General features: G+C 37.6%; 1 protein-coding gene across 1 annotated transcript in view; it reads left to right on the plus strand.

Moving 5' to 3' along the window:
- Positions 1 to 1,845: 1,845 nt before the first annotated feature.
- The window catches only part of LOC127452893 (phospholipid-transporting ATPase ID-like), a 47,278-nt gene continuing 24,623 nt past the window's right edge, over positions 1,846 to 24,500 (plus strand). Inside the window, exons 1-12 of the mRNA XM_051718742.1 lie at positions 1,846 to 2,571; positions 12,491 to 12,549; positions 12,701 to 12,814; positions 15,586 to 15,684; positions 16,098 to 16,159; positions 16,398 to 16,470; positions 17,157 to 17,227; positions 17,349 to 17,428; positions 18,267 to 18,425; positions 18,511 to 18,599; positions 21,992 to 22,188; positions 24,147 to 24,355. Coding sequence (XP_051574702.1) covers positions 2,466 to 2,571; positions 12,491 to 12,549; positions 12,701 to 12,814; positions 15,586 to 15,684; positions 16,098 to 16,159; positions 16,398 to 16,470; positions 17,157 to 17,227; positions 17,349 to 17,428; positions 18,267 to 18,425; positions 18,511 to 18,599; positions 21,992 to 22,188; positions 24,147 to 24,355 — 1,318 coding nt within the window. The 5' untranslated portion in view covers positions 1,846 to 2,465. The remainder of the gene's footprint in view (positions 2,572 to 12,490; positions 12,550 to 12,700; positions 12,815 to 15,585; positions 15,685 to 16,097; positions 16,160 to 16,397; positions 16,471 to 17,156; positions 17,228 to 17,348; positions 17,429 to 18,266; positions 18,426 to 18,510; positions 18,600 to 21,991; positions 22,189 to 24,146; positions 24,356 to 24,500) is intronic.

Consider the following 24,500-nt stretch of genomic DNA (forward strand, 5'->3'; position numbering starts at 1 on the left):
AACAACTTTAAACGTGTTATTTCAAATGTTGACCAAACAGTTAGGTGTCTTTACTAATGCTGTATTCATGAGTCACATATCTCACGACCTGATTAAAGGAAAAATAAAGATAAACACAATTTGTTCTGTTTCACAACATTCAGGCGTTAAGATTATGGCAGCGGGTTCATTACCAGTGGCTTAGTTTTAGCTGACTGATCTGTACACTGTCATTGTTAAGGATTAAATATCATTGAATTTCCTGAGTGAGCGTAAACTGTTGGTATGTCCCCTGGTTTACCCTTGAGATCCTGTTAATAATGTGTTTCTCTCTCTCTCGTTGTGTGTGTGGGTGTAGATTTTCCCATGGGACAGAGCAGCAAAAATTTAGAGGTGTGGAAATGTTCAGAAAAAGTACTCCCCCAGGTAAACAAGCACACACGTTTTCATTTAATTGCCATACTGTGCTCTGAATTTATAATAAGAAACTTTAGCCTTCATGTGTGCAGCAGCAAATATATGCTTGATACCAATTTTGAAGCCTGACATTCGAACCACTACTACGAGGAAAACAGCTACAACACTATGCCATGAACCAAAATAAGTTTTTAAATAGCATATCATCATCCTTACTCAAATTATGTTAAAATGATGTTATATTAGGAAACAAACCAACCGTTTGCCTTCAGTTAGTCATATATTCTCTATATAGATTACTTAAATCAAGAACCTAATGAAGTGTTTATTTGTTGGATATTTCCAAGGAAAGAGAAAAATTTATAAGAGGAAGTAGTTTATAAAGTATGTAACTGAAGTATTTTTAAAGTGTGCATGTGTAATATATGCATGCAATGAGGTTAATTAATATATAAACCAATTTTTATTGATTTTCCAGGAACTTTTTACTATATTGTGAAATATATATTGTTATTGTGATATACAATTACTCATATCGTGGTATAAGATATTTGGTCTTATCACCCACACCAAATGTGGAACAATCTATATGAACAAGAGAGTGTGGTTAACAATTAAGAGACTACTTTATAGCAACATTAGCATTCTCATTGAGATAATAAGATTGTTCAGTGTATACACGGGTGTCATATTGATCCAAAGCTTGGATCTTGTGTGTGTGTTTTCTCTGTGGTGCAGTGTAAGATCAAAAGTTATTTAAAAAAAAATATTGCTTCACATGCACATGAGTTTGAATATGCTGGAGCATTGTGTTTAGCAGTCAGGAGGTTTCCTTGACACGAGACTGCCCCTTTCCACACACTCTGAGATACAAACAGACACTGCACGTGTACAGGCACCTGACTAGCCCAGATGTCTTCCACAGTGCCACTGCCTTCCCCTTCTTCCCCCTTCTTGCCCATCCTATGATAAAAGGTATGAAACTGCCTATCTATCTAGAGCCATTTTGGCTCTGGATCTTATTAGTGGATGTTTGATTGCCAACTGAGCCAGCATGGTGGTTGGTTTCTTGTATCTTGTAGCCATACATCTTTCACAGCTCTGCAGTGTCAAGTTGCTCAGGCAACCGCATCAGCTGGATCCTATTGGACACATCCTTGGCCAATAGAAAGCCTTTCTGATTATATCATATAAAAACAACATGGTGCTTTACGTGGTGCTGTTCAGTGTTTTTATTTAAAAAAAGAGTCCAGCCAGAGTGTTGTTATTTTAATGTCGTCGTCAGTCCTCTCAAAAATCAAGACAGGTATTTAGTGAATTAATGGTACTATTGGCCTATGTATGAGTTTAGAGGTCATATTAATATTAACTTAATAGACATTTACATTTAAGACAGACACACATTAGGGGCCGTTCAAACCGAATGCGTTCGTGCGCTTAAAAAAAAAAAAAAAAAAAAAAAAAGAGAGAGAGAGAGAGAGAGAGAGAAACGCAGCGCAACTAATAGGACAGAACGCAGGTGTCTCGAGGCGAATTTTTAAAGACGCATCCTGCACCAGACGTTGTAAAAACGCCGCGCAACGGTCAAGGACGCACGTAAAAAACAATGCAACAAGAGTGCAGACGGATGCAAAAAAAATGCGTTCGGTATGAACTGCCCCTTATGCAATTAAAAGGGCAAACACGATTGTCAGAGAGAATCTGAGATGTAGAACGTTACTTATGCTGATGCCTTGAGTGGATGTGGGATCACAGTCGTATTTAGCTATCAATAGCGTCTATTCATAGTGTTTAAAACAATAAATAGTTCTGGTGGCAGTGATATCAAGACTGGTCTACATCACCCCGAATGACCTCAACGACTCTGCGGCAAATCAACTGGGGGTGGTATCGTAGTGAAGACCGGGCGCAGCAGTGATTGTGTCTTTTCCTCTCACGGTAAGTCATTTGGCGCTGGTCTGAAGCTGCTGCGCACGTGTCTCCGTCTATCCTCTGTTGTGAAGTCCACGCGCCCCTGCTGCTGTGTGCGCAGAGCAAATGCAATGTAAACGAAACGACGGTAGGACAACATGACTATCCCAAAAGACATCCCGGAGAAGTGGTTTCCAATCATTCTCCCTTTGAAAAGGAAGAAAGAGGGATTATCCAGTTCTACAAAAATAAGAAAAGGAGCAGGTACCTTTACTTCGCAATACACAATTTGTTGACCATAAATTTGCTATCTACTAAAATGTTTGTCTTTGACTCGAAATGGTGAATGCAGGACTAGCTGATGATTTTTATTATTATAAAGCAGACTATGTAACATAGGCTATTCAAATGATTGAATAGAGGTAATTGGGACATTTTAATGATTATTTTTTAATTAATTGTTACGTCATTGTTTCATCCTCCTTGAACAGACCATCATGCAAATAAAGACTTTGTGCACTTTCATAAGTGTGTTTATTCATTCACTATTTCACACTCATGTTTCCTAACATCACCCCATGTCCACTGTGTGTGAAGAGATGAGAACATACATCATGATTTCCCCTGTCAACACTCATGATCACCCTCGTCATCAGATAATAACAAGTCCTTCTCACTGCACATTACATATTCAGTCATGTGTCCTGCGTCCCAGTTCACATCAAATGTTTATCATTCTGTACGGTCAAAAAGTCATGATCGCAGTGATTGTATAACCATGTTTTTACATTGAGAGAAAGGGTGTTTGCACATCAGTTGTCTCTAAAGACTGGAGGATAAATTAATTAATGAGAGAATATCCTATGAATAGTTAATTTTCTAGACTTTAAAATTTTCTCATATGTAGTTTGCTTCCCATGCCTGTTACTATAGCTGATTGTTTTACAACGTAAGGATCTGTTATCACTTGGTGAACCGCTGATCAGCATGAGATCAGATTGCTATAGAACTGGCCCCTTGTCAAAATGTCAGTATTGTGATGTGCATATAGCCTGCAACATTTCACACTGTGTGTTGTTAAGTTGCATGTTTGGTTAGAGTTTATATTTAAGGAAATTAGTGTTAGGAATGTTATTGTAACCAGTGTTAGTGAAACTAGGTAAGTGAGTGGTGCAAAGTATTTCGTTTTTGGTTTGGTTTGGTTTGGTTAGGAGTTGAGTTGGACAGCCAAACACTCTGCAGAACCGCAAATGTCAGGACAGTGCTTTTTGTTATTTCAGTTTACTGCAGATTGAGTTTGACTTCATGTGCTCTTTTAAAGGTCTGGGGGATTTCTTACACTCTTTGATCTGCTTGTACTGTATGTGTAGTCATTTTCACTTAGTGCTTGGAATCATTTGTGGCAGATTTTAACTGTACAAAAAGGCTTGAAATGAATGAGATTCTTCATTTGTCTGACTGGTTTATTTATGTCTCACTTTCCGCATAACAATCTGTTATGTACAGTATCTACAACATCATAGATGCACCCACTTGGACAGTTAGGGCCATCTGAAATTGTTCAGGGTGACTCATCAGTGATGGGTGCCTTGTGTACAAGTATACAAGACAAAATCAGCAGTTTCATTTTTAGTATAGTGGAGGCCCACAAAAATACCCTTGCTCTCTTAGCTGTACTGTTGTCAGCCCTCAAACATTCCGAAAGTGATTTGTCAGTTAGACCTTAAGTTGAAATTTCTTTTAATGGACCTTTTCTGTAATCACCTTGGGTTGAAATAGTCTAGTAAGACCTTACCTGCATTTTTCGGACATTGATTTTTGTTGTTGTTGTTGTTTGTTATGTGAAAATCTCCCAGATGTCTAATCTGAAACAGTGGTGACTACATGATATTTATAAAGACATATTGTCAGCCTGCATGGCATCAAATGTCTGTAGTGCCTTTAAAATGGCATTATTATGATTATTTCGTATTAGAGTCAGTTAGATTTTAATGATTTGAGGGAGATTAGTGACTCATTGTCATCTCTGTGGATCACACCTTCCATCAAAATAACCAGTCAGTACAGGTAAAAGTGACTTTGTGTTGCTTTGTGATATTTAATGTAAAATATTAAAATGTCAACAGAACATCACTGGTCTCCAATTCCATTTGAAGCCAATATAAGAAATATTTTAGAGCTTAAATCATATTTCATATTTCGTTTTTGTCACAATAAATACTGATAGCAGGACATACATTAATACACACATTTTATATTCAAAAGCTTCATTTTTTTATTTTAAGAATTTCATTTACCATATCTTTAATCCTTTTACGAATGTACATTTTTGTGTCACCTCCATTGAGTTTGAGTGTTAGATTCTCTGGTTTTGTTATAAGCACAGGAGTCCAGAAGCTTGTTATGTAATCTTTGCCTTGGGTCTCAGGAATTATGCTACCCTTTTCTGCTTTTGAAAGGCACACACAAATCTTGCTAAAATAGCCTTTGTGCAACACATTTTCTCCTCTGTTTATACTGAATGTACATAGATATTTCCATCTAGAATGGAATGTTCTGGGTTGCAGTCTGTGGGTGCCAAGCTCCTCTCTGTAGTTTTACACACAGCATTACACAAACCTGGACAGAAACCCCCTGATTATTATACATACACACACACACACACACACACATATATATATATATATATATATATATATATATATATATATATATATATATATATATAAATATGTGTGTGCATGTGCCACTAGTTGAAGTCAGAATTATACCTACACTTACGCTGAAGTCAATAAAACTCATTTTTTAACTACTCCACAGATTTCATATTAGCAAACTATAGTATTGGCAAGTTGTTTAGGACATCTACTTTGTGCATGACACAAGTAATTTTTCCAGCAATTGTTTACAGATTTTTTCACTTTTAATTGACTATATCACAATTCCAGTGGGTCAGAAGTTTACATACACTAAGTTAACTGTGCCTTTAAGCAGCTTGGAAAATTCTAGAAAATAGGTCAAGCCTTTAGGCAATTAGCCAATTAACTTCTGATTGGAGTCATTTGGAGGTGTACCTGTGGATTTATTTTCAGGCCAACCTTCAAACTCAGTGCCTCTTTGCTTGACATCATGAGAAAATCAAAAGAAATCCACCAAGACCTCAGAAAAAAAATAATTGTGGACCTCCACAAGACTGGTTCATCCTTGGGAGCAATTTCCAAATGCCTGAAGGTTCCACTTTCATTTGTACAAACACCATGGGACCACGCAGTCATCATACCGCTCAGGAAGGAGACACATTCTGTATCCTAGAGATGAACGTAGTTTAGTGCGAAAAGTGCAAATCAATCCCAGAACAACAGCAAAGGACCTTGTGAAGATGCTGAAGGAAACAGGTAGACAAGTATCTATATCCACAGTAAAATAAGTCCTGTATTGACATAACTTGAAAGGCTGCTCAGCAAGGAAGAAGCCACTGCTCCAAAACCACCATAAAAAAGCCATACTACAGTTTGCAAGTGCACATGGGGATGAAGATCTTACTTTTTGGAGAAATGTCCTCTGGTCTGATGAAACAAAAATTTAACTGTTTGGCCATAATGACCATTGTTATGTTTGGAGGAAAAAAGGTGAGGCTTGCAAGCCAAAGAACACCATCCCAACAGTGAAGCATGGGGGTGGCTGCATCATGTTGTGGGGGTGCTTTGCTGCAGGAGGGACTGGTGCACTTCACAAAATAGATGGCATCATGAGGAAGCAAAATTATGTGGATATATTAAAGTAACATCTCAAGACATCAGCCATGAAGTTAAAGCTCGGTTGCAAATGGGTCTTCCAAATGGACAATAACCCCAAGCATACCTCCAAAGTTGTGGCAAAATGGCTTAAGGACAACAAAGTCAAGATATTGGAGTGGCCATCACAAAGCCCTGACCACAATCCGATAGAAAATTTGTGGGCAGAACTGAAAGAGCGTGTGCGAGCAAGGATGCCTACAAACCTGACTCGGTTACACCAACTTATTGTGAGAAGCTTGTGGAAGGCTACCCAAAACGTTTGACCCAAGTTAAACAATTTAAAGGCAATGCTACCAAATACTAACAAAGTGTAAGTAAACTTCTGACCCACTGGGAATTCTCTCTACTATTATTCTGACATTTCAAATTCTTAAAATAAAGTAGTGATCCTAACTGACTTAATACAGGGAATGTGTTCTACGATTAAATATCAGTAATTGTGAAAAACTGAGTTTAAATGTATTTGGCTAAGGTGTATGTAAACTTCTGACTATATACACACATTGACTATATATACACACACAGTATATATACAGTATATCTTTTGGCACTGGTTGGTCATATTGTCTGCTGTTGTGAAATGGTTGTTTAGGAGGACAAATCTGGTAAGTTCACCTAAGGGAAGGAGTATTTTGATGAGAGATGGAGAGTGACTTTTGGTGTTTTTGTAACTCAACTGTTAGAGAATTGTGCTTGTAAAGCCAAGGTCATGGGTTTGAATTCCAGGGAGCACACATTTTGATTACAACAAATATACAGAATATGCCTTGAATGCACTGTAAGTTGCTTTGGTTAAAAGCATTTGCCAAATGCATAAGCGTAAATGTAATGTAAATTGCACAGGTTGAGCACAAGAGAAAGAAGGAGGGATGCAATGAGCGCAGGACTTCAAGAGTAAAAGCAAATGATGCAGAGATTGAATTATCACGAAGACGTTTTCTTTTTTAGCTGAACAGCATGACAGTTTTCAAATTCAGTAGTGCTGAACAGATGCATCAGCTGTCTTAAGGTACAAGCTCAGTCACACTCAAATTCAGGAACAATCTTTGATTGGAACAGGAAAAGTCCAAAAAACATATCCACTGCTGCTGTAAATCTTCCCCAACTTCACACACAGGATCACTTAAGTATCCATATATCTATATTTGCTGCTCCTAATCTTCCTTAAAAAAAAGTAAATTAAGATAACACAAACAACTCTTTAGGCAAAAGCAAGCCATTATAAAAATAGATGAGGAATTAGTGAGGAATTGGCCTCTGTAAAGGATGGAGTCAGTATTTGGCTCACCTCAATGCTTTGCTGTGTGAGCAGAAAATTTGATACACTGTAGCAATTAGCCCGGCTAATTTGGGCCTGTGTCTTGTCTCTTTTAGGCATTAACTGAGACAAATGGTTTGAAATGGTGGAGACAACAGGCACATCAGTGGTACTTTAGTGCTACTAAACAGTAGCACTTTGATTAAATAAGTATTGTTGTTGAAGCCTGATTCAAAGACTCCTTTTTTAAATATATCACATTTTAAATATTATGGGGCAGGGGCATTTTTGTCACTTTCAGAAGCATTTTTGCTCCATGTTTCAATCGCTATGAACCTGCCCATGACTTTCAGAATATTGTCTCTAGACAACACTAACTTGCATAAGATTTATATATGTTTAATGTATATGGCAACTGCCACCTACAACTTGCTGGTCTGTTTGAATTTGCACAGATTTATGAGCGAGCATTACGGATGTCTTTGACAGTAGTGCCGAATTGCAACAATAACAGCTGCTTCTCTGTCAATGGCTGTTTTTTGAGAGAAGTCACACAAGCAGCGTTTTATCCACTGCGGCTCTTGCGGTGCTGCCCATGGCTGTGTTAGGAAGGGCACTGTGTTAAGAAGTGCTTAATGCCCCAATTTGCTGAGGTTCACGCCGGCTAGAACCAGAGCCTTTGACAGTTAGTGCCATTATGTCATCGGCAGCCAACAGGCAAGTAATGCTCTCCCAGAGGCTGGAAACAGCAGTGTGGTTTTCCATCAGGACTGATAACAGAGAGGGAGAGAGGACAAGAGATAGCCATGAGGAAAGGCAAAAGATTGATGTGACCTTGAGGAAGAGAGAAGAAAGTGAAAGAGTAGGGTGAATACAGAATGACAGAGTGATGGGGCAAGAAATGGATGAGAGGATAGATACTTTTGTTTTCTTTTCAAAATAAAATGAATGGATGGAGAAGAGAGTAGATGAAAAACAAAATAACTCTTCAAAGATGTGTTTGTAAATGATCATGCCATTGACCCTCTGTCAATAAGTAGGCTTACAAGATATCAAAATACTACATTATTATTAAGAATTATTTATGTTTTCATTTCTGACAAATGGGGGGGGGTTGGGGGCCTCAATCACTGTTAGCCTCAATCACTATTCACTTTCATTACAACTTTTTCCATTCCATGAAGGTGAATGGTGACTGACGCTAACATTCTGCCTAACATCGCCTTTTGAGTTTTATGGAATAAAGAAAGTCATAAAGGTTTGAAACGATATGTGTGTGAATGAAATGATGACTGTGTGTGTGTGTGGTGTGTGTGTTTGTGTGAGTGAGTGAACCGGCAATTCTGACCATTATAAAGGAAAAACATTAGCGAGTCGAGTTGCCTTTACACAGGAAACCACAAAGAGTGTGAGTCTCAGTCACTGAGAGGACCAAAGCATGTGCGCGAAGCTCAGTGCAGATAGAAACAGGCCATAGATCTGCTGTGTCTGTTTGCATGCAAGGGTTTGACCTTTATGGTGCACACATAAATAGTGCATATGCAGGGTTCGGCCATTCAGTAGACCTCTCTGTCTGTGTCTCTCTTTTTCTCTTTGTTGGTTTAATGTAATGAATATATTAAGATGTGATTTTAGGTCTGTATGTCCTGTTAAATGTCCTTGTGTGTGTGTGTGTGTGTGTTATGTGTGTGTGTGTGTGGTGTTTGGGGACAAATTTGATTATTGAGCTTGCTGTGCTAAAAAGTGAATTACAGTCAGCACATTAAAACCTTTTGCAAGAAGTTTCGTCTCTTTAAAGCTTTCAGTGTAGTCTATTTGTACACCGCTGCTGTTTCAGCCATCAAATTGCTGCATCAACAATACATTTCAAAACAATCACTGCCGGACGTTAAATCCTTTGCTGTGCGTAATGCTCCCGTATTTGTGAGGTGCTTTTAAGAGATGAAAGTTTTCAGCTGATTCTGTCTGATACTGTGTAATAAATAGTTGCAGTAAAAAAGATTTAAACTGCTTGATGTCGTGAACTAGATGTGTACCCGCATAATTGTATTGCAATTCTGCGATTTAGAATGTGTAGCTAGGATCACTGGTTTACATGACATAGTGCTCTGCATTGAAGCACGTCATTCTGCATTCATGATACACATAAGCGGTTTGTGCTATTCTGTATTGGAGCCTTTCTTATTCCTTTCTTCTCTGACTTTGATAGTTTTGTGCAATAAGATGTTATAGTTATTTAACATATATTTTTGTTTAATATCCATTAGTTACCATGTTAAAGTGCTGCGCTTAGCATCCATATATCCATCTGAAACTTGTCTGATCGGGGTCACTTGAACATAGCTGAGCTGAATTATACATTATTATCCTTAACACTGACTAGTCGACTAGTCGTTCAAACAACCGACCGACTAGTCGATTATGAAAATTGGTAGTTTTGCACATCCCTAATATCAATATTTGCTGAGAAACAGCCCCCTAATGAAGATGAATCGGACAATACTTCAAAGGAATAGTTCCCAAAGCAATATTCAAAAAGAGATGTGTTAATAAATATAAAAGCTGGTCTTTTCTGTACAATTGTAGTAGATAGTTTCTTACTTTAAAGCTTAAAAAAGGACCCAAAAGCATCATAAAAGTAGTGCATGTGGCTTGGGCATCATATTCCAGGTCTTCTGAAGGCATACAAATTCAAAATCTTGATGTCCGTTGCACTTCCATGAGTGCATGAGAGAAGCTCGTGCACAATGGCAGAACTTAGACAACGCAATTCTCACGTGTAAACGTTGGGTGAAACATTTCTTTAAAGCATTGAATAGACATGACAAAAAGTGGCTTTAGAAGTCAATTATTTTTTCATATCATTGAACATAAGCCTGTCTCTGGCCTACAGTTGACTACACTGCAATGGAGTGTTATTTTTACATCTATTTTACATTATTTAAAGTTTGTCAGTTTGTCTGAGATACAACCCCAATTCCGAAAATGTTGGGACAGTATGAAAAATGCTATTAAAAATTATATTCAGCCTTTGCTATATTTAAAGCACTTCAACTAAATATTATATGATGTTTTACCTTGTGAATTTCATTGTTTTTTGAAAATGTACAGTAATTTCAAATCAGATGATTGCAAAATGCTCCAAAAAAGTTGAGACAGGGGCCATTTAAGACTAATAACAATTTGTCGAGTTGAAATAACAAGGCAATGGGAAACAGGAGATGTTAAACAGGTGAGGCAGTCGTGTCATAGTATATAGGGAGCCTCCAAAAATAGCATAGTTCTTCAAGAGCAATGATCATCAAGATTTGTCAATTTGCCAACAGATTCTTCAGCAAATAATCCAGCATTTTGAGAACAATGTTCCCCAAAGACAAATAGGAAGGATTTGGGGCATTTCACCCTCTACAGTGTACAATATAGTTAAAAGATTCAAGGAATATGGTCAAATCTTGGTGCGTAAAGGGCAAGACGAAAACCACTTCTGAATGCGCGTGATCTCTGACCCCTCAGACATCACTGTCTTAAAAATGGCATTCATCTGTAATGGATATCATGAACATGGGCTTGGGATAACTTTAGTAAACCTTTGTTAGTCAACACCACTCGCCGCTGCATCCTCAGATGCAAGTTAAGACTTTACTATGCAAAGCTGAAGCCCTACATCAACACTGTCCAGAAGCTCTGCCAACTTCTCTGGGCTCGGTCTCATCTTAGATGAAAAGTAGAACAGTGGAACTGTGTTTTTTGGTCTGAAGAGTCCACATTTCAAAAAGTTTTTGAAAAACAAAGCTGTCGTGTTATCCGGGCCAAAAAGGAAAAGGGCCATCCAAGCTGTTATCAGCGTCAGGTCCAAAAGCCAGTGTCTGTATGGGCCAGGGGTGTGTCAGTGCCCATGGCATGGGTAACTTGCACATCTGTGTGAACACCATGAATGCAGACAGATATGTAAACATTCTGGAGCAGCATATACTGCCATCCAGCACCGTCTTTCCCAGGGACATCCCTGCATTTTCCAGCAGGACAACTTCAAACCACATACTGCCCAGATTTCAAGTGCACGGCTGTGTGAGCAGAGAGTGTGGGTGCTAGATTGTCCTGCCTGCAATCCTGAACATCTCCAATTGAGAATGTGTGGCGCATTATGAAGAACCCCATACGACAATGAAGAACCCATACTATTTTGTAGCTAAAGACTTAAATAATGGATTAATGGGGGAAAATTCCACTTTCTAAACTTAACGAACTTGTGTCTTCAGTGCCTAAATGCTTAATAAGTGTTATTAGAAGAAATGGTGATGTTTCACAGTGGTAAACACTCGACTGTTCCAACTTTTTTGGAGCGTGTTGCAATCATCTGATTTGAAATTACTGTACATTTAAAAATAACAATGAAATTTACAAGGTAAAACATCATATAATGTGTAGTTGTAGTGCTTCCAATATAGCAAAGGGTGAATATAATTTACAAATCCCTCCTTTTTTTATTTTTTTTAGCATTTTTCATACTGTCCCAACTTTTTCGGAATTGGGGTTTTAGACTAGTCTGTCTTAGTATCCTAAATTAATGCATTAAATTGACAGCCCTATTTTTTTATACTTTGTTTTTGAGTTTTTGTATTGTGTGTCTGTCGGGCTGGAAAGACTGAGGTTAATATGGAAAGAGCTTTGTGTGAACATGTGAAACTGCGTTGACTCGTTCTCAGCAGAAGTGAAAACAGCAGGCTTATAAATATGTGGTAACCGCAGTCTATTCTCTTTCACAGTTAGTCCCTTTTCAGCCTCATATTACAGAATTTAATCAGACACACCACAATCAGCTGTTGCCTCCATCACCTCAGGCACGTTGTGTTTTTCTTAGCAGTCAAAGCCCTATCCTACCTAATAAACTTTGGTGTGTGTGGCATTGACATGATGAGCATCAGATCGCATAGTTTCTGTCTTATAGGGAACTGGTGGTTTAAGGCCTGAAAGTTACTTGGTGGCGTGCCACTAGATGGTCTGTGTGTGTATGTGTCTATTTGTAATGCAAATGATCCTTCAGGAAACTCAAAAGTGCTTCTGCCTCACTTTTCAGATATCTCAGTCCTGTTGTTTTTCACATTGAAGTGTGTTTTTTTCTTCACAGAGGAGGAAAGGAGAGTCCGAGCCAATGATAGAGAGTACAATGAGAAGTTCCAGTATGCTGTAAGTGACACACACACACACACACACACACACACACACATACACACAACTTTAAGATGACTTGCATCTTAATAGCTTAATTTTATGCTTCCACATCAATAGACCCTGAGTTCAGTGTTTTTACCTGTCTCATCTGTTTCTCTGTCCACAGAGCAATTGCATCATGACCTCAAAGTATAACATCATCACCTTCCTACCAGTCAACCTGTTTGAGCAGTTCCAGGAAGTTGCCAACACCTACTTCCTGTTTCTCCTCATACTGCAGGTATAAACTCTGGATTTGTGCTTACTGTTATGCAGTTTTATCGACCTAAGTGAAAACAATCTCAGGGATGGCGGGAATGTCAAGAGTGACGAGGAGTTTAAGTTATTGTAAGTGTTAAGAATAGATTGCGGTTATTTGCAAAGGTCAGGTGCCTGTTACCATGGCACTATTACTACAGGCAAAGAGGCTGTTGTTAGCTACAGTTAACAGCACACTTACAGATCATCTTGACACATTGGTCATACAGTACATGTTCTCACTTACTGTATAAGAACAGTGTATAGTTGGTGTGTTCTTTTTGGGAGAGAAAGGAGTCAAACATATGATTAAACAGACAGACAGATGGTACATTCCTCTCCTTGAGGGGGATATTATGTTATAGAAGTTAGACAGATAAGAGGTTAGGGTTATGTTTGTGTGTGTGTGTGGGTTTGGGTGGTTTACTAGGACATTTTTTTTAGGTTACAAACTGGTAATTACAATGGTATTATGCTATAAATGTGGTTTATGAGGACATTTCTAGTGTCCCCATAATTCAAATTGCTTAAAAAAACATACTAAACTATGTTTTTTTGAAAATGTAAAAATGTAGAAAGTTTTTTGTGAGGGTTAGGTTTAGGGTTAGGGTTAGGGGACAGAATCTATAGTTTGTACAGTATAAAAATCATTATGTCTATGGAGAGTCCTCATAAGGATAGCTGCACCAACGTGTGTGTGTATGTGTGTGTTTGTGTGTGTGTGTGTGTGCGTGCATGTGGGTGCGTGTACAGTACTGTGCAAAAGGTTTAGGCACTTGTGAAAAAAGTTGCATAGTGAGGATGTCTTCAAAAATAATGCCATAAATAGTTTTCATTTATCACTTAATGTCATGCAAAGTCCAGTAAACATAAAAAAGCTAAATCAATATTTGGTGTGACCACCTTTCCTTTAAAACAGCACCAATCTTCCTAGGTACACCTGGACACAGTTTTTCTTGGTTGTTGGCAGATAGGATGTTCCAAGCTTCTTGTAGAATTCACCACATTTCTTCTATCTGTTTAGGCTGTCTCAATGGCTTCTGTCTCTTCATGTAATCTCAGACTGACACGATGTTCAGTGGGGGGCTCTGTGGGGGCCATGACATCTGTTGCAGGGCTCCCTGTTCTTCTATTCTAATCTTTTCAATTTGCAAAATTAATGTTTGTGAGTCTAAAATGTACTTTTCCTATTGACACACTAAAGCTGAAGATATAAATAACCATCTTAAGACAAATGTTTTTGTGAAACATCTTATGTGCCTAAGACGTTTGCACAGTACTATATATGTGTGTCTGTGTGTCTGTGTGTCTGTGTGTGTGTGTCTGTGTGTGTGTGTGTGTGTGTGTGTGTGTGTGTGAATGTGGGTTAGAGAGAGAGAGTAATGGGAGCACTATTTAATATGTTCAGGTGAGAAGAGAGGTGTTAACAGTGACTGCACTTACATGCACATCAGAATTTGATCATATTATGATTATGCATTTGTCATTGTAACAGGTAATGGTTGGGCAAGGAGGAGGCGGGAACCGGCTGAATGGTCAACAAACATAAACAAACACAGACACACAGTGCATCTCTCTCTCTCTCAAACCGGCACCTCCAGCTGCCCTTTATCTTACTCTCCCGCTGATCAGCTGATTCAGCGCCGGCTGTGCTCCATTACAGCCCAGCCACGCCCTCCTCCTCGTCACAGTCATGTAAACATTTTAAAGGGATAGTTCACCCAAAAATTTAAATTCTCTCATCATTTACTCACCCTCATGCCATCCCAGATGTGTATGACTTTCTTTCTTCTGCAAAACACAATCATAGATTTTTAGAAGAATATCTCAGCTCAGTAGTTCCATACAATGCAAGTGAATGGTAATCAGAACTTTGAAGCTCCAAAAAGGACATAAAGGCAGAATAAAAGTAATCCATAAGACTTCAGTGGTTAAATCCATGTCTTCTGAAGTGATATGATAAGTGTGGGTGAGAAACAGGTTAGTATTTAAGTACTTTTTTACAAAAAATTACTCCTCCCTGCCCAGTAGTTGGCAATATGCATGAAGAGTGTGAGTCGCCACATTTATATTTTAAAAAAATTACATATTTATCTGTTTCTTGCCACTTGCATTGTATGGACCTACTGAGCTGAGATATTCTTCTAAAAATCTATGATTGTGTTTTGCAGAAGAAAGAAAGTCATACACATCTGGGATGGCATGAGGGTGAGTAAATTATGAGAGAATTAAACTATCCTTTTAACCTGATTACCATAACACAATTAAGCCAATATTCCGGTTTCTAGAAATCTGAATAATACAGCTGGCATATACCTAGCCTGCATTAATCAGAATTCTGTGTCATGTAAACAATTTATTTGGAATAACTACTGTACATTTACAGTATATATGCTCAAGTTCAAATGAAAGTTATTATGAGTGCCCAGACACTGGCAGAAAAGTGAAGCTGCAGTATTATAGAAAATGTTTTGAGTAAGGAGACTTTTTTCAAGAATGTGTTTATATTTGTTTATTCAGATTAAAATTAACCATTCAGACTGTGATTACCAATGTACTGTTTACAGGAATGTTCCAGCAGCTATGAAGAATGGAAACTTTTCTGCTTAATGCAGTCTTATGTAGTGTTTCTTATTTCCAAGTCTGAAATTCTCCTGCATAGATTTAGACTGCATCTACACAATTGTGTGGTGAGAATTTGTAAGTGTATTTTAAAATGGCTAAAGGGTAAATGTGGGAATGTCTTTTTCTCAGTTGATTCCACAGATTTCCTCGTTGTCCTGGTTCACCACCATTGTGCCTTTAGTGCTGGTGCTGAGCATCACTGCAGTCAAAGATGCCACTGATGACTATGTGAGTCTCAGAGATACACACACACTAACACACACTTATTTAGCTGTCTAAATGAGGACATATCGTAGACTTCTATTGTTTGTATGTAAGCTATACATACTACAGACTAATACTAACCCTACCCCTAAAAGAAAAAAAATCTGCAATTTGAAAATTGAAAAGTACTTTATTTATTGCATTTATGAAATAGGTCTCTGGATGTCCCCAAAGGTGGTTTTTGTTAGATTAAGCTCACCCCTGAGGAAATTGTTTTCACACACACACACACACACACACAACTATACTGTAATTTACTGTAACTAACAAAACCCCCTTCACACACAAATATCACATAATAACAACCACTTAACACACGTACCACAAGAAGAAACAGTTGGACACACACATTTGACATTTCTCTGTTTCACTCACAGTTTCGTCACAAGAGTGACAACCAGGTGAATAACCGTCAGTCTCAGGTCCTCATCGCTGGCATGTGAGTCTTATATTAATATACACACACTTCCTTTTAAATCGTGTTGACAAGAACACATCTGCCAAGATAGAAAATGAAATAGAAATGAAATATTGATCTTGCTAAATTATCATTTAAAATTGCAGAACATTTTTTCTGTCCATGTTATAATAACTTTTTGTGTACTGTATTTGCGTATTCACAAAGCACAAATGAGTTTTCTTCAATCATTTTTTATTTATTTTTTTCACTTTCTCAGTCTTCAGAAGGAGAACTGGATGAATGTCAGAGTGGGTGACATCATCAAACTAGAGAACAATCAATTTGTGGCAGTGAGTCTTTATCTGTTTATGACATCACTCTTATCCTGATCACCCATGTAGCTGTAACAGCTTTGCCTAAGGCCATTAATTAAACACTCTCTTTTGTAAAATCTTTTTAGGTTGGTACTAGCTCAGCACTCCCAGATACTGCTAATTCATAGCCATGTATTCACACTCACAAAGTCTGATGGATTTACTTATCCATCAGACATGAATACTTATGCAGCTGTTCTGCACTGTGTTATTGATCTAGTAACCAAGGTCTAATTTGTTTATTCTTCCTCTGGTTATGTAACTCTGTCTCCTGAGGATAACCAGCAGCTCAGAAGTCTTGTTTAATATGCTGAGTACTTCACATTTGAGTGACAATTACTTTGTTCATATTTAAAATTATACACTGTGTATGGGTATTTAACAATGGACATGTTCCAATAAGTTTTCCACTCAGATTTTGTTATACTTATAATGCAAAGACATTCAGACATTTTTTATCACAGCTTAACTGTCCAAATAGTAATTCGTGTTTACCCATTTTTAATAGCCTTTTTACCATCACTAGTTTATATTAAATTGTCCTTGGGCATAACAGATTAATTGTGTAAGTGAAAATGGTTGCATAACAATTATAATTATTACCCCATGCATGATAATTATAAAATAATTTTCATGTCAGCTACCCACTTTATGTGTTGCAGGCTGACCTGCTGCTGTTGTCCAGCAGTGAACCTCATGGTCTGTGCTACATTGAGACTGCAGAACTGGATGGGTAAGACTTTGTTTCCTGAGTTTGTCCTGTAAATTAGCATAGTGTTTTTTAATGTATCCAGTACAGTTCAATACTTGGATGGGTAGCATTGCTTGCTCATTTCTTTGTTTCTCTGCCACAGCGAGACGAACATGAAAGTGCGTCAGTCTCTGTCTGTTACCTCAGAGCTTGGGGATCCTAATAATCTAGCCCAGTTTGATGGTACGAACCTGCCAAGTCTTGTGTTTGTGTGTGTGTGTGTTGTGTCGGTGAGAGTGGGAATGAGTGTGTGATTTAGTAACTTACAAAGAGGGATTAGAGAACAGGTGAAATAGTAAAAGAGAAAGCACATAGAATACAAAATAAAAGACAGTGAAGAAGGACTGATGAATTTTCAGTGTGTTAATTCACTAAAGAGAATTAAAAAACACAAAGAGCGAGGGAAGGAGTTTATGAGTATAATGGACATTTTCTCATCAGCATTTCTTTCACACCCATCATAATGTGCTGCTACACACACACACACACACACACTCACACACACACACACATCAACACTTTCACAGCATCAGCAGCACAGACAACCTACGCTTCCTGTTTTTAAACAACAACAAAAAATTCCAAAGCTCACAAACTGTACCGGACTCCTGGGATGCTGTACTATTTATCATACAGGGCTTTCATGGTCATGGAAATGTCAGGGATTTATAAAAGTATGATTTCTAGGTCCGGAAAATTCATGGTATTTGATAGAATCTTAAAAAGTAATGGAAAGTCGTGGGAATTTCTATAGTGGATATTAATTTTTCTAGCTAAGCTCAAAGTAGTTCATCGGCTCTAAATTGCTCTTTTTGATTGCACAATCTAAAATACCTATCCAGGAATCACAAACAACTTGAAAAGTCATAGTAATTCATTGGTCAATACTGTAGATGTGGGAACCCTAATCATAACACACATCAAATTTACTGTAAGATTAACTTTTCAGTGTTTTTTATATGTGTTTTTATAATTGTGATTTTTTTTCTCTCTCTCTCTTGTCATGTATGTGCACATGCAGGAGAAGTGGTGTGTGAGCCTCCCAACAACAAGCTAGACCGTTTCTGTGGTACCCTGTATTGGAAAGACTGTAAATACCCCCTCAGCAACCAAAACATGTTGCTCCGTGGCTGTGTACTGCGCAACACAGAGAGCTGCTACGGCCTTGTTATATTCGCAGGTTGGCGTTGTGTGTGTGTGTGAGTTTATAATGTTCTTAACCTGATTGTCATAATGATGATGTTAATTTCCTCTGGGCTGCTCAGGTCCCGACACCAAGCTGATGCAGAATAGTGGCTGCACCAAGTTTAAGCGGACCAGTATAGACCGGCTGATGAACACACTGGTGCTATGGGTGAGAAACTGTTTACAAAAACACTCTCTTACAAACATCTGCTGAATGTGTGCAATACATATGCTGCATAGTATAATATATGTGTACCTGTTAATAGTTCAAACATTCAAAACTTTCTCCCTAGTGTGTAGGTAATTTAATGAAACTAAGCTGCCAAAACAACTTATTTGAACTTCTACAACTTTGTGATGTCACATAGATGCACACATCAACAAATGAATGTCCAGGTTTAGATGTCAATAAGAGGTCTGCGCGGGATTGTTTTTTCCATCCTGCTCCCGCCCTCTCCAGCAAGTTTCTATCCAGCACACGCCTGCTCCCATTACATTTTACTCCACGTTAACCCGCTCTCTGCTCCCAACAATTTTCTTCCTGACCGCTCCCGTTCATGCAACACCGTATTTGTTTTCCACAGTGGGCAAAAGCCATTCAAATAGACAAGTGTTGACAAAGAATGTTTTATTTTTCTGTTATTGCTATTATCAGATGACATGTGAAATGATGACCATCTGACTTGGAGGTTGGTTTCCTAACACTAAACTGACCATTTTCCAGTCCCAGTTTCACATCCTTTGATAACACAGTGTGCCCATGCTTTGCTCTGTCATTCTCCTAAAGCCCCTTTGACTACCTACATAACCTGCTTTATATAAGGATTGGATAATTTGATGTACGTGCTATATGCAAATTTTTTCACGTCATATTTTTCATTTTATTGTTCTAAAAAAAAAAAAAAAAAAAACATTATTATTGTTTTTTGCATGTGGTAATAATAATAATAATAATAATAATAATAATAATAATAAAACATATCCACATAGCATTTTTATAGGCTATTCTCTGACTGCCCGCTTCTGCCCACAACTAATAGAATTATCGCCCGCTCCCACCTTCAACTCTGAAATGTAATCTTACGCCACAAACAATCTAATCAGGTCCCGTGGATACTGTGTGAGTTCTGTGGGTTTGCTGACCTCTGAAGTCAATGACGAATATTGCTCATTTCATTACATGCGAATGGGGTGCTTCTTAACCCTCAGGGACCCAATATATCATTTATATTTATGATATATTTTCTTTTTTTCCTTCTTGAAAGTGTTTTTAGAAAGTCACTGATGAAAAAAATCTTGACTGTTAAAGGGATAGTTCACCTAAAAATGAAAATTCTCTCATGATTTACTCATGTGTATGACTTTCTTTCTTCTGCAGAACAGAAATTAAGATTTTCAGAAGAATATTTCAGCTCTGTAGGTCCTCACAATGCAAGTAAATAGGTGCCAAAATTTTGAAGCTCCAAAATCCATATAAAGGGAGCATAAAAGTAGTCCATGTGACTCCAGTGTTTAAATCCATATCTGCATACACAAGATGATAGGTGTGGGTGAGAAACAGATACATTTTTAAGTCATTTTTTATCATAAATTCTCTTCTCTGCCCAGTGGGGGCAATATGCATGAAAAATGTGAATCACCAAAAACAGAAGAAGAATGGGAAAGTGAAAGTGAAGTGGAGATTGACTGTGCAGGGAGGAGAATTTATAGTAAAAATAAAGACTAAAATATTGATCTGTTTTTCACCCACAGATAAAATGTAATTTTTTACCATTTTTTAAAAAGTAAAGTTTTTTAAGTAAAAAAGTGATTTATATATCTTAAAATATATATCATATCTCTTCTGAAGACATGGATTTCATGGATGGAGTCATCTGGAGTACTTTTATGTTGCCTTTATGTGGATTTTTAGAGCTTTAAAATTTTGGCACCCATTTACTTACATTGTATGGATCTACAGAGCTGAAATGTTAAAAATCTTAGTTTGTGTTCAGCAGATGAAAGAAAGTCATACACTTCTTGGATGGCATGAGGGTGAGTAAATTATGAGAGAATTTTCATTTTTGGGTGAACTATCCCTTTAAGTATATCTTGTTTTTAGGTGAATTTTATGTGACTTAGCAACATGTGACATTCAATGTTAATTTTTTTCCCACCATACAGTTACTACTGTTCTATGACAGTTCAGAGTAGGGGTCCCCAAACTTTTTGCTGCCAGGTTTAGGTCACTCTGTTATATTTTCATGGGGGGGGGGGCTATGGTGTTTTTTTCAAAGAGATTATTCTTCTGCTTTTAATACATGGATTAAATTTACAATTAAAATCCATTCACAGAACATGATTTTCATGATTTTATATGTTTTCTATTGTAGGCTAACGAGAAAAAAACGTAAAAATCTGTGTAAACTGTTACATTTTAGCCTACTTCATTTTACACCAGTACCATCCATTGGCTCAAAGAACTTGTAATAAGTACTTTATTCATCAAAAAGATTCATTCAGGTTAGTTTATTGATTCATAAGCGTTTCCCCACAAATGACAGCAAAGCATATCATCATATTGTGCAACTGCTGATTATGACTTTTTATCAAGCTATCCAAAAAAATAGACAACAATAAAATAATTATGAGTTTCAGTCAAGTCCGTATGCCATTGTAATAAGTTGTTCATCACCCACTGTATTCATAATTCATCTGGCTCCAAACGACTTGTCTCCATCTCACTTTCAGCCTGTCAGCAGATCCTCTTGTTCACGAACAAGATGACTGATTTGTGTATTTCATTCCCAAACAAGTGTACCAATACATTCTGTTGGTTCATGAACGAGACATCTCATCTTGTTCAGACTCAGATGAATGATTTGAAGTTAGGTGGGTGAAACCAATGATATGCTCCTTAACAGCCCACACTCGAATGCTATTGGCTCACGCTATAGTCAGTCTTTACAGGCATGAAAAGCCACCAGAGCAGTCTTGCGCTTCATGACATGGTTTTGCGGGCCGGTCAAAACATTTCAGAGGGCTGTATTCGGCCCGCAGGCTGCAGTTTGGAGACCCCTGGTTCAGAGCGTCAGCTACTGTTATGTGTAGTTTTTTACCATTTTTTAAAAAGTAAAGTTTTTTAAATAAAAAAGTGATTTATATATCCTAATATATATATATATATATATATATATATAAAATATTATTATATTAAAACACTATAATATATAAATAATGATATATTTATATAATAAAATATAATAATTTTATTGCAAAAATGTTTATTTAATTGCTTCAAACAAACATTGCAATTTTGCTACAATGTAAAGGCGCAGCAGCAAAAATGGACTAAATAATTCTAAGAGTCAGTTGGTGGGAAATTGTCAGTGAAAACTAGAATATTATAATAAAACATTATGATATGACCCCTTTAATACTTCAAACAATAGAAATTAATCAGAATTTTCATTTACATAATTCCCTTTCCCCAGTTTTCCCCCTTCTTCAAATCTGCACCTACTTTTTAACATTCTAGTTTCTCTCCCTTTCCTCATTACCCCATTTCTACCTCTTTGTCAGATTTTTGGGTTCCTGGTGTGTATGGGAGTGATTTTGGCCATAGGGAATGCGGTGTGGGAAAAAGAAGTGGGCTCTCTGTTTCAGAGTTTCCTCCCCTGGGACCCTCCAGTCAACAACTTCCTGTTCTCTGCGTTCCTCTCCTTCTGGTCCTATGTCATCATCCTCAACACGGTTGTGCCCATCTCCCTCTATGTCAGGTGAGAAAGAGAGCAAGGTGTGGGGAGAGGGATGAAAGCAGTGAGTGAGCCAATGGAAATCGTTCGTGTGAAATCAGTTTTTCTTCTTGATCTTGATGCTTTTTTATTTTTAGGCATTTTTGGATGTTATTTTATGTTTAATACATTCTTTATACCAGTGGTTCTCAACTGGTTTTGCTTCAGGACCCAGATATTACATTGGACATGCAGTAAACTGGCGAGCTTGACACAGTACTAAAATTATTTATCATACAAAAGTAAACAAAAATGTCCTTAAAATCAAACATTAAAATGTAATTTAAAATTATTTAAATATTAAGAAGCCTATAATTCACTGCATAAAACACATTGTGTGCACAAACCAAGTTTATCCTTGCTGCATTAAAACAAGTAAACTTATATTAAATGTATAGTAGACTTGGACAAATTTTCTTTTACCTTGTTTTGTCCGTGTTGGCTAATTTGGCTAGCTTCTGACAGATGAATTTGCGGCATTAATTTTAGCCCTTGATTGAATGCAGGTCCTTTGACGTCAACAACACTAGATATAGGCAGCGTTTTCTCCTCCCTTTTAAAAGTTGATAAGACTATTTATTTTGCTGTCTTTGCACAATTAAATGCTGAATCTGTGTTACAACAGCATTTATTGTTTTTCCCTGTTGTCCGAAAACCTATCAGAAAAGACCTGCGACTAATTTGTGGGTTTGACGAGTTGTGAACCACTGCTTTATGCATTTCTCATTTTATTTGGATTTGTTTTGTTGTTTTTATGTTTCCTCAGACTTTCCCTATCAGGTAAGAGATCCATATGCCCCACTCTCTCTTCTCTCTCTCTGAAATACTGTAATAACAGCCCCCCATATGATATAATCAATGTAACATCACTAAAGTCCTGAGCCCAACCTGGCCCTACTGAATTTAGCTCTGTCTGAGCTTTAACTCTGCCATGTGCTTCAGCTAATGCAGCCCTCCTCTTACCTGTGCGGACTCATTAGGAAGAACTGCAGCACGGCACTGAGCAGCACCACATGGCACAGCATTTACTGTACAGTCACAGACTTTCTGCTGCGGCTACACACTTTATATATCGTCCCTCTGACATGCATTTTTTTTTAAATTGCTATGAATTAACATTTGTATACTGACAAATAATAAAAGGGATTGTTCGCCAAAACAATTTGTCATCATATACAGTACTCACTCTTACTGTATGTCGTTCTAAACCTGTAAGACTTTCTTCAGTGTAACAGAAGGAGAAGTTAGGCAGAAAGAGCAGTTTGGACAATCTGCTATAAATAACTTCTTTTGTGCTCCATAGACGAAAGAAACCCATACAGGTTTTGAGGTTTTTAATATTCCTTTTAAGTGCCTTCATTTAACAGGCTGGCAGACTGCTGTGCTATTGTCTCTCAGTTGCACACTAAAATAATGTCTGTGTCTGTAGAATAGAAATCTGTGTGTGTGTGTGTGTGTGTGTGTGTGTGTGTGTGCCAAGTTTGTATGGTTTACGAGGACATTTTTTTAGGTTACAAACTGGTAATTACAAGGGTATTATGCTATAAATGTGGACATTTCTAGTGTCCCCATAATTCAAATCGCTTAAAAAACATATTAAACAATGTTTTTTTGAAAATGTAACATTTGTTTGTGGGGGTTATGTTTAGGGGTAAGGTTAGGGGATAGAATCTATAGTTTGTACAGTATAAAAATCATTATGTCTATGGAGAGTTCTCATAAGAATAGCTGCACCAACGTGTGTGAGTGTGTGTGTGTGTGTGTGTGTGTGTGTGTGTGTGTGTGTGTGTGTGTGTGTGTGTGTGTGTGTGTCATTTTGGTGGAAGTTTGGTTAGGAGGTTTGCAGTAAATTTTGTGTGCTTCCATATAAAAAGCATATCATATTTGTGTTGTCATAACCCTCTGACTCTCTCACTCTCTTTCTCTCTCCATAAACCTCTTAGTGTGGAGGTGATTCGTCTAGGTCACAGTTACTTCATTAATTGGGACCGGCGGATGTTCTGTAGCCATAGTAACACAGCAGCAGAGGCCAGAACCACCACACTAAATGAAGAGCTGGGACAGGTGGAGTACATCTTCAGTGACAAGACAGGAACCCTCACGCAGAACATCATGACCTTCAACAAGTGCTCCATCAACGGGCATGCATATGGTGAGACACACACACAATTTCCATATTGGCAATTCTGTTGAAGAAACACACATAATCACCAGTCATTTCATGTTTTCTGGGAACAGCTTGACCCAGTGTTTTTCATATTTTCATGAAAGACTCACCAAAAGGGTTAGTTGAGCAA

The sequence above is a fragment of the Myxocyprinus asiaticus genome, chromosome 15, assembly GCF_019703515.2.
Source record: "Myxocyprinus asiaticus isolate MX2 ecotype Aquarium Trade chromosome 15, UBuf_Myxa_2, whole genome shotgun sequence".
Taxonomy (NCBI): Eukaryota; Metazoa; Chordata; class Actinopteri; order Cypriniformes; family Catostomidae; genus Myxocyprinus; species Myxocyprinus asiaticus.